Source organism: Sus scrofa, chromosome 10 (assembly GCF_054392235.1).
Source record: "Sus scrofa isolate SSC_HxYL_T2T_F1_AM1 chromosome 10, Sscrofa_HxYL_maternal_Yorkshire_Landrace_v2.0, whole genome shotgun sequence".
NCBI lineage: Eukaryota > Metazoa > Chordata > Mammalia > Artiodactyla > Suidae > Sus > Sus scrofa.
The window spans coordinates 17,488,892-17,507,325 of NC_139392.1; the positions used below are offsets into that span (position 1 = coordinate 17,488,892).

Here is an 18,434-nt window from a genome sequence, read left to right on the forward strand (position 1 = left end):
TCAATTTTTTTTGCTTTACCAGTTACCACCCTCCCCCTTTTTCCATATCCTCAACTGTACTCAGCATTGTTAGACAATATGATGGGTGTGAAATATCTCGGCATTTTCTAATTAGCATATTCTTAATTACAGGTGCAAATAAATAATTTCACGTATGCCTACTGGACATCTGAGTTTTCTCTTTGAATTGTTCACTCTCTTGGCCCATTTTCTATAGTGGATTGTCTGTTTCTTACTGATTTATAAAAGTTTTAATTTATTCTGAGGGTATACTTCCACAATTACAAAGACATATCCTAGAGAACCTTAGAAATGTATGACTAAAAATTAAAAAATAACTTTATATGATACAATTCTATATCTTCACATTTTTATTTGAAAATCTACTATGCCATTAAAAAATTACAACCATGTTTTTGTTGCACCAATTTTATAAGCTTTTCACAGTGCAATACATTTTAGTTCTCAGAGACAAAAAAAAGGTTAATTTCTCAAGGTTCTTGTTTGCCTTAGCAGCATTTGATAGAGGATCTTTTACATACGTTTGTAATAGATGAAAAACCAGATTGCAAATGCCTTTTTTTTTTTTTGTCTTTTTGCTATTTCTTTGGGCTGCTCCCGCGGCATATGGAGGTTCCCAGGCTAGGGGTCGAATCGGAGCTGTAGCCACTAGCCTACGCCAGAGCCACAGCAACGCAGGATCCGAGCCGCGTCTGCAATCTACACCACAGCTCACGGCAACACCGGATCGTTAACCCACTGAGCAAGGGCAGGGACCGAACCTGCAACCTCAAGGTTCCTAGTCGGATTCGTTAACCACTGCGCCACGACGGGAACTCCGCTTTTTTTTTTTTTTTTTTTAAAGCAAAACGTGTACCAGGTTTTTGGTCCAAATTGTGTAAGATGAGTTAAACTCAAATTGCCTTCCATTAACCCATAAATGTTTATTTCTGTAAGCATAGCTATACTGAAATAAAGTTTTAAAACGCAAAAAAAAATTTTTTTAAGAAAAAAGAAAATCTACAATGCCAGAAAGTACAGAAAGAACTGAAAATTAAGCAAAAACTAAAAGTCTCCCTGAGTCATGCCCTCGTAGTTTCACTGGCCACCTGTTAGGTCCAGAGGTTACCACCAATAATTAAGTTGGTTATCTTCTCAGAAAATGTCTACATATATCTAGGCACGTGCGCGCACGCGCGAACACACACACACACACACACACACACACACACACACACTACACTCATGTGGTGTCCCATCTTCCCTACCTTTCTTTCATTACACAGATGAGAGCATCACAGTGATCTGTAAGTCTTTTTTTTTTTTTTTTTTCAAGTAACAATATACCTGAACAGCTTTCCACACCAGTACACAGAGACCTACTTAGTTTTTCTTTGGGGCTGTAGCAAATTTCATACACACTGTAAAGCCATCATATAGTATTCTACACAGACTAGGTGCCTTATAATTTATTTCCCACAAGGATTTCTCATCGTGGTGCAGTGGAAACAAATCTGGCTAGGAACCATGAGGTTGCAGGTTTGATCCCTGGCCTCACTCAGTGGGTTAAGGATCTGGCATTGCCGTGAGCTGTGGTGTAGGTCAAAGACGTGGCTCAGATCCTGCATTGCTTGGCTGTAGCACAGGCTGGCAGCAACAGCTCCAATTAGACACTGATCCTGGGAACCTCCATATGCTGCAGGTACAGCCCTAGAAAGCAAAAAAAAAAAAAAAAAAAGAATTTATTTCTCAAAAGATAAACTCAATAGCCATAATATACAAAACAATTAACAATGCCTAATTGACACTATTTTTCCCTAATTACTCTAATTTTTACATGTATTTCCATAAATTTTATTTGATGCAACAGAATTTCCAAAGCGATTCACTGAACAGCATCATCACAGCAAATATTAAAAACAAACAAAGCTTAAACCAAATGAATGGGCAGTTTAACCTGTCAACTCAATTATTAAAATCTACAGTATGATGCTTGGTTCACTTTAGGAGGAAAACAGAATCCCTTGACATACTCACCACAAAGTTCTGTTTTAGACTTTAACTGACCTTAGGTTACGGTTTACTGCTAATATTTTAGAGAGATGGCAAAGTCCATCCGAGCCTAGAAGACACCTTCCTCCTGGCTTTATCTTACCATGACAGCTATTTGAAATTTCAAAGACATTTCTAGCTAGAATCTAATAAACATTTGATTGGTGACTCCAAACAAAATAAAGCTCCAAAGACTACCTGTGAACACGACAGATTAAAGTTTAGTAGATTCTAATCTGTTCTAAACTGTTTAGTGAAAAAACAATTTTTAAAAATATAAAATAAACTATTTATAATATAAACCTGAAAACATATACAAGAGAAAGCAATCCCCTATTCCCAATGTACCCATCAACTAACTTCAACAATTATTCCATTGTCGAATCTTGCTTCATCTCTACTCTCATCCATTTACCACCCTCCTTCCACAAGCATACGTGTGCACATGCACACATATGTATAAATACACAGGATTTCTTCGGAAGCAAATCTTAGACACCACAGAACTTTAGCCATACATATTTAAGTATTATAAACTATTCTTATTAGTGTCTCAGATACTGAGTTTAGATGTGAAGCACAATCTCAGTTTTTGCTTCAGGTGTCAGTCAGGTGTCACAGGAGAAGAGGGATGGGAGGTAATGCTACTGGCATCTAAAGGGAAGGAGCCGGGGCTGCTGCTTCACATGCTACAATGACTATGACAGCCCCAAAAGGAACCATCTGACAACTGGCCTCAAACATCCTAAGTGGCACTGTTGAGAAACCATGTTCTGATCAATATTAACCAAACCATGATGTATGTATACCAAGGATTCAATATAATAGAAGACTTTCAATAACGTCTGCTTCAATTATTTTTTTGAAAAAACTAAGTAAGATTTTTTATAATATTCTCCTTTTAAAAAAAGAATATTTGAATCTCTAAAAACGCAATAATCACAAAGAGGAGGTTGCTGGAAACCACGTAACTCCTTCAGATTCTATCACTCAGTTTCTATTCAACCAAACATCCTGTTAGCCACAGCTACAGTTCCGACTGTTACATAGTTTAACATTGTTCATATCCAGTTATAATTTGTATAAATGGGAGTTTCCATAATGGCTCAGTGGAAATGAACCCAACTAGTATTCATGAGGACACAGGTTCGTTCCCTGGCCTCAGTGGGTTAAGGATCCAGCGTTGCAGTGAGCTGTGGTGTAGGCCGGATGCTACAGCTCTGATTAGACTCCTAGCCTGGGAACCTCCATATGCCACAGATGCCGCCCTTAAAAGACAAATAAACAAACTGTGTAAATGTTATCCTTAATGGGTTAATGGTTAAAAAGAAACAAGAAAAGGAATACCAAGTTAATATGGAAGACATATAAATGATAATAACTCTGCAAAACTGTCACATGATGCCCTTCCTTAAATCCATAGGCACATTCATCAGATCAGCATTCTTACACAGAACATCCAAACTGCCTGAGTACTTGAAAAAAAGTGTGTTAAAATGAGAAAATCCATTCATGATATGTCTAATTCAGCTTCTCATTTATTAGTAATAAAGACTTATCTCATCCATAAATATTATCACAGAAAAAGTCTTTCAACTAATAACTGATCATTCTAAGCTAATATTTAAGGTGAAAAAAAGCAAGGGTCAGGAGTTCCCATTGTGGCTCAGTGGTTAACGAATCTGACTAGGAACCATGAAGTTACAGGTTTGATCCCTGGCCTCAATCAGTGGGTTAAGGCTCTGACGTTGCCATGAGCTGTGGTGTAGGTTGCAGATGCAGCTTGGATCCTGCATTGCTGTAGCTGTGGTGTAGGCCGGCAGCTACAGCTCCGATTAGGCCCTTAGCCTGGGAACCTCCATATGACATGGGAATGGCCCTACAAAAGCCAAAAAAAAAAAAAAAAAAAAAAGGCAAGGGTCTCTTTGTTTTTAAAAAATAAACAAGTAGAATTTTAAAGTGCAAAACGTAAGAACTTCAGGAGTTCCCATGGCGCAGTGGGTTAGGGATCCAGTGTTGTCACTGCAGCAGCCCAGGCTGCTGCTGTGGGTCAGTTTCAATCCCTGGCCCAGGAACTTCCACATGCTGTGGGTACAGACAAATAAATGCAAGAACTCCAGATATCAGCCTTATACATCAAAGCATCAAGTTACCTTTAAATCTCCATATTAATACATATTTGATGGCCAAATCAAACATGAACTATGTCACAGAAATCATTTGATAACATACACAATTGGCAAAAGCATAAGAAAACAGACATGCTTTACATCTATGAGTGCAGAGGTAGACTTAGTCAACCTTTTTAGATGACTATCAAAGTTTAAATCTACACCCATCCCATGACTTCCACTGCTGAGAGGTTTATTCTGGGGAGTAGATAAATTCTAGAGTGAACAGAACATGAATATCCCTTAGCATAAAAATTATCCTGAAAACTCCTTCGACCTCAGCATACACAACCTGGAGTAACTCAGAGTAACCAAACAACAGCAACGTCTCTGATTAACAGTACTTCACAGCCCCTGTTATTTTTATTTTACACTGCATATACTCTCTTAGGTGGCATATCCAGTTCTGATGTACTATTTTCTCTCTTGTTTTGAAATTCCTCTTTGTCAAACACACAGTTAGATTTGGCGAAATAACCAAATAAAAATAGTAAAAAGGTAAAAATAATCTAAATGCCCATCAATGTTTAAAAAAAAAAATCAACCTACTAAATAATATATCCATTCAGTATAATGAAAGTATTAGAAAGAATGAGATAAATGTATAAATATGGAAACAGAAAAATCTAATATATTATTAAATGATAAAAGCAATGTGAAAAAAATCAGACTTTTAATATGATTCCTACATAGTAAAATTTTTTATTAACGATAAATAAGAAACTCAATAATGATTTACTTTGAACAGGAAGACCAGATATCTGGGAGAGAGAGAAAAAGGAGCTTTCATGTTTTTTACTTCTTATTTTCTGTAGTGATTGCAGGTTTTTTTCCTTTTTAGGGGCGCACCTGAGGCATATGGAAGTTCGCAGGCTAGGGGTTGAATCAGAGCGGCAGCTGCCGCATACACCACGGCCACAGCCACCCCAAATCCAAGCCGCAACTGTGGCCTATATCACAGCTTGCAGCAATGGGATTCTTAACCTAATGAGTGAGGCCAGGGATTGAACCCACATCCTCATGGTTATTAGTCAGGCTCTTAACCTGCTGAGCTACAACAGGAACTCCTGCATTTTTTTTTAAACTGTAGGTGGTAAATCAGGAAATAGAGGCAGTTCCAATCTAATGACCTCGATACTATTACTACTGCTGCTACTACTCCTACTACTGGCAAATACAAATATTAAAACAACAACAACAACAAAACAGAGCTAGCAACAATAACAAAAATAAGACAATAGGAAAACCAGTACTATCGCCATTAAACAGTGATATATATACATTATCACTGTGATATATATTATAGATATATTATTATTCCACTTATGGTGTAGAAATGATTATCTTTCTTTAATAATGAGATAACTGAGCCTTGAAAGGGTCTGGCTCTTAAGATTTTGTGAACTAAACTGCATCTTCCAGGAAAATGACTAAGACATCTCCTATACAAGTAAAACCAGTTAAGAACTGAATAAATTTGACAAGAAAGTAAAATTTACAGAACAGATTGGGAGAAGTTAACTTAAGGAATTATTGATGTACTAACAAAGTTTGTAAATGATGAATCTGTTGAGATATTATCTCTCTAACTATAAGATTATTTACTTGTTTAGCTAGCACATACAGAAATAGACAAGGTTTCCTAGTACCTTCAAATAATACATATCCTACTAATTATATATTTGTTATATACCTTAAATAGAAATAGATATGGTAAATAAGTTGGAGGTAAATCTCTGAAAATTGTTTTAAAGTATCAATAATACACAGCTGAAAAGATAAGGAACTTTGCTGCTCATGTGTAATCTTTTTTTTTTTTTTTCTTCGTCTTTTTATGGCCACACCCACAGCATATGGAGGTTCCCAGGCTAGGGGTCCAGTCGGAGCTGTTGCTGCAGGCCTTTGCCAGAGTCACAGCAACGCCACATCCAAGCCGTGTCTGTGACCTACACCACAGCTCACGGCAACACCGGATCCTTAACCCCACTGAGCGAGGCCAGGGATGATGGAACCCTCGACCTCGTGGTTTCTAGTCGGATTCATTAACCACTGAGTCATGATGGGAACTCCAGAACATAATTATTTACTATTTTTTAATAATAAGATTTATTGCTCCAACTGCTGGAAATGCTATCAGCTCCCCCAGGTTTGTCTTAGACGCAGAAAAGCCACTAGTCCAAGGTCATGTCCTTCTGGCGGCAGCCCATATCCAAAGACTGACTGAGGTAGGTACCCAAAGGTCAATCATTCAGCCCAAGGCAGGACGACTCGGAAGGACTTTTTCTGCTCCACACCTTCCTGTTGGATCAATAGAAGCTTCTGGGACAGCCTGGCTTCTCCCTGACAAATCACATTTCACCCTCTTTCCCTGCTATCAGTGTCAACTGCAAAGGTACTGCCTAATAAATAGACTGCACACTCAACTCCATTTCAATGTTTGCTATAACCTGGAAAATGCACCAGTGACAATAAGGCAATTCAGTCTTAGGGAAATACAAAAGTAAATATTGAAGCTATTGACTATAATGGGCACTGGCTCATATGTCAGAGAACGACATAAAAGTTTACAGATACTTCTTAAAATCGGGTTTTACTACTTCTGTAATTACCTCTGGGAGGTAGAGTGGGGCTGGACCTGTGTCGGGTGCAATCAAAGAGTGTTTTAGCTTTATCTGTAATGTGCTAATATTTGTTTACAAAGAATGTATCTGTATTTCACATGTGCAGTTTTTTCAGCAAACAGAAAAAATGACTGAAAGCAAAATTTGCCAAAAATGTTATTAATCCTAGAATACAAGGGATTATTAGTTTCTTCTTTGTGTTTTACTATATTTTTCAATTTTCCCAAAAGAAAGAAATATCGAAATGTTTACTTTCATTACCACTGTATGTTTCTATCATCATGGGAACTATTTTTGCTTTTTCCTGTTGTTTTATTGTTTTTCAGGTTGCTACAAGTACTGGTAGATAAAGAAAGATTTCTAAGGGCTGATTTCTCCTTATCCTCTTATGGAGCTTACTAACCTCCAGGGCCTATACTCAGACTACTACTCAGCAGTATAACCCTTCTGTAGGTTAAAATATTAAAATACTTCCACACCTATAAGTTCTGAGGCCCCTAAATGCCCCACCCCACCCAGTGACTCACTATAACCCAGCACAGCAGGAGACCTCCAGAACCCCTGCCTGAATGTATGTGTCAGGTCAGTTTTGACCACACCATACAAGCTATTAGATATTTTAACATCCCTCCAGTCAATCCTCCTCTCAGATCCAGCACCAACATAAAAAAAAAATGCTGACAATTCTTCCAACAGCAGATCTTATCCCTTCACATAAATTTAACTGCATAATCAGCAATAAATAGAATTCTTAAGAGGCCGTATTTCAAATGACCACTGACTTCTACTTAGAGCAGGATAAAGGTAAATAAAGAATAATATAAACAGGCTATGTCAAATTTGAAATCAATCACTACAAAATTTTTTCCTAATAAAGAAACTGGTTTCCACACATTCTTTTAACACAAGCATCTAAGCCCTACATTACAAGGTTTTCCATTTGGTTTTCAGACAATATTAAAATAGCATCAGTAATGCAACATTTATCATATGTGTATCATAAGTGTGAATTGCTGAATTTGCCTCTTAGGCCTTAAAAAATAAATCCACCATAGAGTAAAGGTTATTAAATTATACTTAAAGATCTACTGGATCTCTATAATTTTATTTTCCTCTAAATATATCTCTAAAATATTATTTAAATATTCCAATAATTAGAATCTTACCTCCGCTCTTTTCAGCATTTCCCATTTATTCAATATTTTCATGGCAAATACTTTATCTGCATTTTTTAGTTTCACTACAGCAACCTAAAAAAGGAAATAAAACTTTAAAAATATGACAAATAATACTTTTTTATCCATTTTCCTTTTTCCTCTCTGTAAAAAAATAAATACCAAAATTATCAATGATTTCCATGCAGTTCAAACTCTAAGATCCTAAATCAAATAATACTGTCAGTTAAAAAAGTTACATTAGTTAAACTGTGCCAAACAAACAACTGTGCTTTTGAACACGGTATCAGTTGGTGATTGTATATTATATCCTCCTTTTCAACTTTTCTGCTCTGGAATTTAAACTCAGTATCTACTATCTCTAAGAAACTGACAAATATGTACAATACAAAACAACTATAGCTTATTAAACACAGCATACCCAATTCCAAATGATGCTACAGGGAATGCCAGCTGCCAAAACAAATATGTTTCTTGGGGATCAAACAGTATGAAATAAACTGAAAATGATAGTATTTTTCATGCCAAATATTCTTACACACTATACCACAACCCCCAAGAGACAGACACACACACACACCTAAAAACCAATTAAGGCTAACAGCTCTACAAATTGTAGACTTTACACATTCCTTTACAACAGAAAAAAAAGAACAGATGTTTCTGTATTGCGTATTTTAGTTACGTATAGATCAAAAAAGCTGCCAAATACTGAGTTCCCATTACAGTTCAGCACTAATAAACCTGCTGAAGGTTTATGATGGTTTATATCCATGAGACACAGGTTCAATCCCTGGCCTCACTCAGTGGGTTAAGGATCTGACATTGCCATGAGCTGTGGTGTAGGCCGGCAGCTGTAGCTCCAATTCGTCCCCTAGCCTGGGAACCTCCATATGCCATAGGTGTGGCCCTAAAAAGACCAAAAAAAAAAAAGTCAAATACAAATAAGTATGTCCCAGTTTTCACCCTCAACAAACCAATTACATTTCTGTTTCTACTTCTCTGCATCAGTTTGACTAAATAACCTTAAAGGGCCCTTGAAGTTCACTGGAGATACTATGGAGCAGAGACTGAACTGCACAGGAAGAGACAAAGCTGTTTCCAGTTACTGGGGGGATGGAAAGGAGGAAAGACAAATACTATCCTAATATGCAGAAGGAGAGAAAAAAACTATCTTCAAACAGTTCAAAGGGATATTTCCAAGAATATAGAATAGGTTTAAACTTCGGTATCAAAATTATAAAATCCTTTTTTTTTCTTTTTGAAAATATCTTTTCTCCAGCTTTTTTGAGATATAATTGACATGTTACCCACAATATCTTTTTTTGTTTGTTTTGCTTTGTAGCAAAAAAAAATCTAAATGATTTTTTTTTCCTTTTTTTTTTTGTCTTTTGTCCTTTTTAGGGCTGCACCCAGGGCATATGGAGGTTCCCAGGCTAGGGGTTGAATGTGAGCTGTAGCCACCGGTCTACGCCGAGCCACAGCAACGCGGGATCCGAGCTGTGTCTGCGCCCTACACCACAGCTCATGGCAATGCCGGATCCTTAACCCACTGATCGAGGCCAGGGATCAAACCCTCAACCTCATGGTTCCCAGTAGGATTCATTTCCACTGCGCCACAATGGGAACTCCTGTACCAAATGATTTTTATTTCTTCCATTATAGTTGGTTTACAGTGGAACTATATCTTGTCACTTATGAAACATGATGGAGGATAATGGGAGAAAAAGAATGTGGAGATATATATATATATATATGTATGTGTATATATGTGACTGGGTCACTTTGCTGTACAGTAGAAATTGGCAGACCACCGTAAACCAACTATAATGGAAAAAAATTATAAAATCTTAATAGCAAATGTACACATCAGGGGCATTTAGTAAATTTAATATTTGGAACAGACGGCAATAAAAGTAACATAACCATATAAATAAAGTTAGTGTATAATACTATAATATTATCTGAACTAGAATACATCTTGATAATTGTTATAAATGGTTATACTCATGACTGTGATTATAGTTTTTCATCAATTAAAATGGTAGGAAGGAGGAAGACCTATCTCAATTTCAAATGCAATCACTTCAGTCTTTAGTCATATCTTATCATATCTGGAGAAATAATGGATCAGTTAAATTGTCTGCTCACTGGCTTCATGTTTAAAGGAAAAGGGACTGTACAAGATACAGAAACAGCCTAAATACCCACCGACAGATGAAGGGTAAATAAAATGCAACATTACTTAACCACAAAAAGAAGGAAATCTTGCTTTTGTGACAACATAGATGAACCTTGAGGATATCATGCTAAGTGAAATAAACCAAAAACAGAGAAAAACTGTATGATTTCATTTATATGGAGAATCTAAAAAAGGTGAACCCAAAGAAAGAGAATATAATGGTGGATGCCAGGGGCTAGGGGTTGAAGGAAAATGACAGATATTGGTCAAAGGGTACAAATTTCCAGCTATAAGATGAGTAAGTTCTGGGGATCTAACATACAGCATGATGACTACAGTTGACAATATTGCATTATATACCTGGAAGTTGCTAAAAAATAGATCTTTCATGGTTCTCACCACAAAATGGGGAGAGGATACTACCATAAAGAGCACAGAAAAAATTGAAACTTTTTTTTTCACTAAGATCTCTGAAAGGCTGGAAACACAAGCTTCTGTACTCTGTCGACTCATCATACACTACACAATTGGGACTGCAAGTGGAAGGAAGGACAGGAGCACCGAGCTAGACTTGCTCACACTTAGCAAGGGGGAGAGATGAGGAAGGCCATCACTTACGTCCTCTATTATTGGTCGAAAGACTCCTATGCTTAGACTTCCTCCCCTCAGGTGCTGTGGTGTGAAAAGTAAGCCTAACACCGTATGAGCCACCAATCTGCTATGCATATAAGTATGTACGTATCTGATGATAACTAGCAGCAGTAGCAGTATCCACCAACAGATACTGAGTGTGGTCAAAATGCCAGGTGCTCTTCTAAGAGTTTTATGCAGGTCCACAATCCCTCACCTAAAATTCTAAAAGCCCGTGGGTTTTCACAATTCACTTGGCAACATGTACTGACATCAGGCTAATCACAGTTTGGGGGGATTTTGTGGGTTTTTAAATCTCACTTCGTGTAAAGATAAACATGCTCACTGCAGAAACAATGATGTTTTTGCTTATGAGGTGCTACTTAAAATCCCAAAAGGAGTGCTACATAAAATAGAGTACATGCACTAAGTTATCTTTCCATAATCCAAAAAACACTGGAACCAACACCACCTCTGGACTACAGAGTTGTGCAGCAGAGTTCCCGTCGTGGCGCAGCAGAAACGAATCTGACTAGGAACCATGAGGTTGCGGGTTTGATCCCTGGCTTCACTGAGTGGGTTAAGGATCTGGGCATTAACTGTGGCACAGGTCGCAGACGCGGCTCAGATATGGCGTTGCTGTGGCTGTGGTATAGGCCAGCAGCTGTAGCTCTGATTAGACCCCTAGCCTGGGAATCTCCATATGCCATGGGAGTGCCCCCCCCCAAAAAAAAAACACAATAAAAATAAACTAGCATGTATTGAACACTCAAATACTGAGCAAGCATTTATTGTGACTGTTCAGAGCACTGGTGACAGCACAGACTCTGCAGCCAGACCTGGGTTACACACAAGTATAAAGTGCTTACAACATGGTCTGGCACTTAGTAAGTGTTCAATAAGCATCAGCTATTTATGCGTCAGGCATAGCACTAAGCGCATTATAGCCCAGTCTCTTAACTGTTGTTTGCTCTATCCTTACTATGTGGTAGATGTTATACATCTCAATTTCTTCAATGCCTTCAACTAAGAAATAAGAGGTTTCAATCTCTTCAACTTCCAACTTTATAAATTTATATCCATGACCAGTACATATACACAGAAATATAGTGAAGTATTATCAAATGAAAATATTCACAAATAAGAACTAAGACACAATATATGTGGTTTTTAATAACTAAAATACTAGCAATTAATTAAATATTCTGAAAGGTAAAACTGACTGAATAGATCACAAATGAAAGAAAATTATTAATATTCTTAAAAACATTGTTAAAGATACTACTTAACAGGGAAAAGTCCACAATATGTTGTTTAAAAAATTTATTAAAGTTTGTACGCTACAGTTATTTTATACACACACACACACACACACATATATATATATATATATACATTTCTATGTCATATATATATACCAAAATATTTTAAAATCAGGTACTTCTAGAGGACATGGTTTTTTTCTCCTTTCTATCTTTTCTGTATGGAACATGCAAAATCTGAAGCATCAAGTAGGATAGTGTGGAATACCGTAATACCTCGTCCTAGTCATGAAATGACCGATTATTGAGGTATTAAAGTGTGGCTGATAAGGGCCATATTACACGTCATGTGGAAATCACGCCATGCTGTTGCAAGGTGAAAAACATTCTCAGTTGTCTTGAAACAATTTCATGAGCTGCCTAAAAACTTTTCTTGAATGAGGTGGATGTGGTGAAATAAAAAATGTCAGAGAAAAGGGTACTCTCCTTCACCACTGGTAGGAATGTAAATTGCTACAACCACTATGGAAAAGTGTGGAGGTACCTCAGAAAACTAAATACACAACTACTGTGCGATCCAGCAATCCCTCTCCTGGGCACATACCCAGACAAAACTTTCACGCCTATGTTCATCACAGCGCTATTCTCAAGAGCCAAGACCTGGAAACAACCTAAATGTTCATCAAAAGATGAACGGATTAAGAAGATGTGGTACATATACACAACGGAATACTATTCAGCCATAAGAAAGATAAACTAATGCCATTTGCAACAACATGGATGGAACCAGAGATTCTCATTCTAAGTGAAGTAAGCCAGAAAGAAAAGACAAACACCATATGATATTACTTATTTATGGAATCTAAAATATGACACAGATGATCCTATCTACAAATCAAAACAGATCATGGCCAAGGAGAGCAGACTTGTGGTTCCCAGTGGGGAGAGGGGAGGGAGTGGGACTGATAGGAGTTCAGTTTTTAGATGCAAATCTGTTATATTTGGAATGGATGGGCAATGGGGCCCTACTATACAGCACAGAGAACTGGCTGTGATTGGGTCACTGTTGTACAACAGAAATTGAAGAAACACTGTAAATCAACTAAACTTTATTTAAAAAATGTCAGTTCACATTAAAACAAACTTATGGTTACCAAAAGGGAAACTGGGTGGGGTAGGGACAAATTAGGATTTTGAGATTAGCAAATATGAATTACTATATATAAAATAGATAAACAACAAGGTCGTTCTGCATAGCACAGGGAACTATATTCAAAATCCTGTAACAGGGAGTTCCCATCGTGGCACAGCAGAAACAAATCCGACCAAGAACCATGAGGTTACGGGTTTGTTCCCTGGCCTCGCTCAGCGGGTCAAGGATCTTTGCCATGAGCTATGGTGTAGGTCTCAGAGGAGGCTCAGATCTGGCGTTGCTGTGGCTCTGGCGTAGGCCAGTGGCTACAGCTCTGATTCAACCCCTAGCCTGGGAACCTCCATATGCCACCGGCACGGCCCTAAAAAGACAATTAAAAAAAAAAAAAAAATCCCGTAACAAACCATATGAAAAAGACTGTGTATATATGCATAAGGGAATCATTTTGCTATACACCAGAAACTAATACAACATTGTAAATCAACTATACTTCAGTTTTAAAAGGTCAGTTCAGAAAGTATTTCAAAAAATTTTAATATTCAATTTAAATTATCAAATTGATGACATGAGAAAAGAATATGAAGTTGATGAAGTTATAAAACTGATCTTGCTTTTCTCTTTTAACACTACAGATCATTTTTATGTTCACTGCACGAAGAAGAAGGAGGAGAAAGAGGAGGAGGAAAAGGGGGAGGAAGGGAAAGTGTAAGGGGTAAGGAAGAAAAGAAAGGAAGGAAAGAAAGAAAGAAGGAAGGAAGAAAGAAAGAAAAAAGGGATTCTCCTAGAACTCTAACTTCAGGTTCTAGATTTTCAAGAACTATGACTAACTGAGATCTAAGAGGGTAGTATGATAAAATGTCCTTTCTTATTTAATTTGCTCAAAATGAAAAGTGCACTTAGTATAGATTGGAAGATTATAAATTTATTACAGAACAAAGATGTATTTTTTAAAAAAACCAACTATACAGATGCTTATATATTAAAAGCACTATGTTAGAAAAACTGCAAATGCTGCAGAAAAATCAGTAGGTGACAAACCTAAGTGAATGAGTTCGTAAACACAATTTAAGAATCATCACTTTTGGAGTTCCCGTCATGGCTCAATGGTTAACGAATCCGACTAGGAACCATGAGGTTGCAGGTTCGATCCCTGGCCTTGCTCAGTGGGTTAAGGATCCAGCGTTGCCGTGAGCTGTGGTGTAGGTCGCAGACACGGCTCGGATCCCTCCTTGTGGTGGCTCTGGTGTAGACCGGAGGCTACAGCTCTGATTAGACCCCTAGCCTGGGAACCTCCATATGCCGAGGGAGCAGCCCTAGAAAAGGTAAAAAGACAAAAAAAAAAAAAAAAAAAAAAAAAAAAAAAAAAATCACTTACAGCTACAACATAACCCTTAGGAATGATTCTACTACATTAAACAGAATTTCAATATCCAAGAGGCAATTGGCATGCAGTTCCACAAATCTAGCCTACGTTCAATAGATGCAGAATTCAACACACCTCCTCTGGTCTATCCCTTCTGATCCATCATTATACCTTGCCTGGCCTGTCCTACTCAGCCTCTCTACCTCTGCTCTTACGCCCCACCATCTCTTCTCAAAACAGTAGCCACAATGATTGTGTTTAAATCTAGCTCAGATCATGACACCCTGTTCCAAAACTTCAGTTTCCAATCTCTCCAACGCTCCACGCTATAACTTCTAATATCCTGGTCCAACATATATCCCTGGTCTTCCAACCTCCCAGATCTTGAATTATTCTCCTGGCTCACTCTGTTCCAGACACACTGGTCCATCTCAGCTTAATGCTTTTGCACTTATTATTCCCTAGGTCTCATATGGTCTCCCCCTGCCCCATAGCTACATGGTTTGCTTGCTTACTCACTCACTGCAATGACATTCTGCCTTTCACATACTTTCTACCGCATTTCTTTGCTTCCTTTTGCCCTCAGCTCTTATTATCTAACAAACATATTTGTTTGTTTGTCTCATTTCGTTGTTTATCTCACTCACTAGAGTATAAACTCAATGAGAGCAGGGATTTTTTTTTCTCATTTGTTCGCTAGCATGTGCCCAGTGCTTGGGAATCAATAGGTCTGCAGTAGTATTTATTGAATAAACAATGAGTGATTTGTAATCTATGAGTGTATACACATAGAAAGCTGTAAGGCATCAATACACTCAGCTTCAAGTACACTATGCAACTGATACTGAAATCCAAATAAAAATAAGACATTATGACAAAAGAGATACAAGTGTGTATTTTAAGGTTTATTAAGTGTGTACCAGATTATTCCAGCTCATGCTGCTCTCTTAACAGTATGTATGGCTTTTAAAATCTCAACGTCACAACTCAGCCTTTATTATCTTTTGTCTATTGTTACTGTTCATTATTTATTGTTTCATGTCTTTATCTCTTTTTAATCACTGCTGTATGTCTACCATCATGTATTAGTAATAACAATAAGACAATAAAAACAACTCATTCTGGGGAAAGCGTATTTGTGCCTGACACTGGGCTAAGTACAATACACAAACTGCCATATTAAACTCCTACACCACCCTAAAGTAGGTTCTACAGTCCTCACTATCTGACGACAGAGCTAATGTTATGTACTGCTCTAACTCCTATGGTTCTACAGGTCCTGAAGAGCCCTATTCATCATGCCTATAGTCTTGATTCTTATTGGCAAGTTAATAGTGATCATCATTAGTATGTATGGAAATCACAGTGTTTGTTTTTTACACACTGTTCTGTGAGTGATCAGTTTGTATTCAAAATATTTAATAACGAAACACTGAATCTCTTTAACAACCAAACTAAAAACACTACAGAGAGTTAACTAAACTGGCTAAAGGCATACTCTCTATGAAGATGCAATTTATATTTACAGTAGCAATAGTCAAAATATTTGGAAATTGGTACAGCATGGGCACTGACCACTCAGAACAGATACTGGCTATAAAACAACAGTATGTGCATGCCAGTGGGCGGCTACGGCTGAAGACTAGCCCTGCATATACAGAGGCTACCAAAGGTGAATCATGCAATATAAACGAAAAACTCTCACTCTCCCTTGAATCCCAGGAGAGCCAGGGTACAGAGTTTTTAAGGAAGGATGAATTGCTAAAAATAATTCTCCTTTCAGACCCTAGGACTAGGTTATGCAGACACATAAGGGCCTAGTTATGGTAATTAGAGGAAGCAAGCTAATTAAAAGCTTTTGACACCTGAAGCAGGGGTAGCAGGCCAAAGCAGCAAGCTTTCACAACAAGCTCTGAAGCCCAGAAGCCTTGAAGCTGCCGGAGCAAGGCTGGAGCAGGCAGAAGCGGTGAGCCACCAGGAAACTGTGGACAGGCAACACCCAGGGCGTAAGTTAAAGGTTTTCCTGAAAGCAAAAAGGAAAACCCAGCGTTAAGTTAAGCAGTAACTGACAACAATTGAGTCGTAGAGAGAAGGTTCTTAACTCATAGAGCTGTTGATTTTCAATTATATCTTGCTCCTTTACTGTTTCCCATGATTTACGCATTTCTTAAAGGAGTTACATAAATTATGCTTTTGTTTTCATAGTTTTAATTTTTTAAGAAAAAGCATAATTGATAGGAATGCTGTCCCTATCAGATATCCATGCCAGAGGTGAATCTAGCCACTGGGTCCATATACCTATTTACAACTTCCTGACAGAAGACAGAATAAGAGGAAAAAGATTATCTCTTTAGGGTTGTCTTCACATTTTGAAATCTGTTAGTTGGTATGTAAGGCCACCAGAGATATTCTAATCAGAAATGAATAACTAAACAGTAAGAGCTCGTAATCCAGCCAATATTTTCTATACAAGATTCACTGTGTCTTAAAATAGAGTAAGTTATCTGCAATCTATTTGTTGCTTTTACTTGACATACTTTAACTGATATAGAGCAAGAATATACCAAGGAAGGAAGGAAGAAAGAGAGGAAGAGAGGGAGGGAAGAAGGAAAGAAAAAAATACCTTCTCACACTAAATCTCAAATATTATTAGTCATGCATTAAGTACCCTGAATCGACTCTGGATCGTACTGACCTAAGACCAGGCAGAACTTAGCCCCAGTCCACTAACAGCTGGACCGCTGTCTGCTGCAGCCCACTCCCCAGCTCAGCACCACCTCTTCAATTCTTCTAAGGATTAGGGCTACAGAGCAAATTCACTGTCCTTAACCATCGCCTCACTTAATCCTAATGAGCAACGGCAAGTAACTCCCCAGTGCTCTGTCCTTTCTTTCGGTCCCTTTGGGGGATGAAAATATAGATAGATAGATAGATAGTTAGATAGATAGACAGATAGATAGACAGACAGACAGACAGACAGACAGACTGACTGACTGACTGATTTATACTGAATGTATTTATAAATGGATTATAAATGGATATATTTATCCATTAGTTCGATCTCAACTGAATCCTAAAATCTATCTGCAGCCCCACCATTAATTCTTTGTTCTTTACCAATCTTCTAAAATAACTTGTGCCACCCTGCCACCATCCTCTATCCTACCCCTGACCTACCCAAACCTTACCCTGCAATTAATGACCAGTGGCCTACTTGATAGAAAACAGATCCTTCATATTCCCTCATACCATCTTTAAATATGTACATATACCTACTTCTCTTTAATTCTTTTTCTTTTGAGCCCAAGGAAGAAGTGTCCCCACCACTTTCAAGGCTAACAGGACCATCTGAGATCTCAATGCCAGACTCCCCTTCCTTTGCTTCTTGCCCTTGTTCCATTAAAGATTTACTTCTGGACTTCAAGTCTTCTTTCTTCTGGTTCCTGAACATCAGTTCATAAAACTTTCCAAGACTATCTCCCATGCCAAAACAAAATATAAAACAAAAATTTTATTGCCATTCTACCTTCCCCTCAAGAAAGTGATAAAAATCCCTTTTCCTTAAGACATCATTTCTCCATAAAGCACATTTGCAAAGAATAATATGTACTTGCTTTTCCCACTTGTTCATCATTTCTTTGCTTCTCAGCCTCTGTCAATCACCTATTTCAATCCATTTGCTAGTTCACTCTACTGGACTCAAACTATTTTCTCAAAGATCAATAATGATGTTCTAAATTCCAAATAAAATATACTATTCTCAATTTTCAACTGCTTACCTCTCTCTTCATTGTTGGACATTACTGAAATCAATATACTTCCCTA

At 37.7% G+C, this 18,434-nt stretch overlaps 1 protein-coding gene across 21 annotated transcripts in view; it reads right to left on the reverse strand.

Moving 5' to 3' along the window:
• Nucleotides 1–18,434, reverse strand: part of CDC42BPA (CDC42 binding protein kinase alpha) — a 290,122-nt gene that overhangs the window by 191,594 nt on the left and 80,094 nt on the right. For 19 of the 21 annotated variants that reach the window (XM_021064440.2, XM_021064437.2, XM_021064439.2 and 16 more), the window contains exon 3: nt 8,011–8,094. In XM_021064440.2, the coding sequence (XP_020920099.1) occupies nt 8,011–8,094 (84 nt within the window). Of the gene's footprint in view, nt 1–8,010; nt 8,095–16,474; nt 16,633–18,434 lie in introns of all 21 variants that reach the window. The other 2 variants (XM_084979262.1, XM_021064433.2) reach the window with 1 other exon arrangement.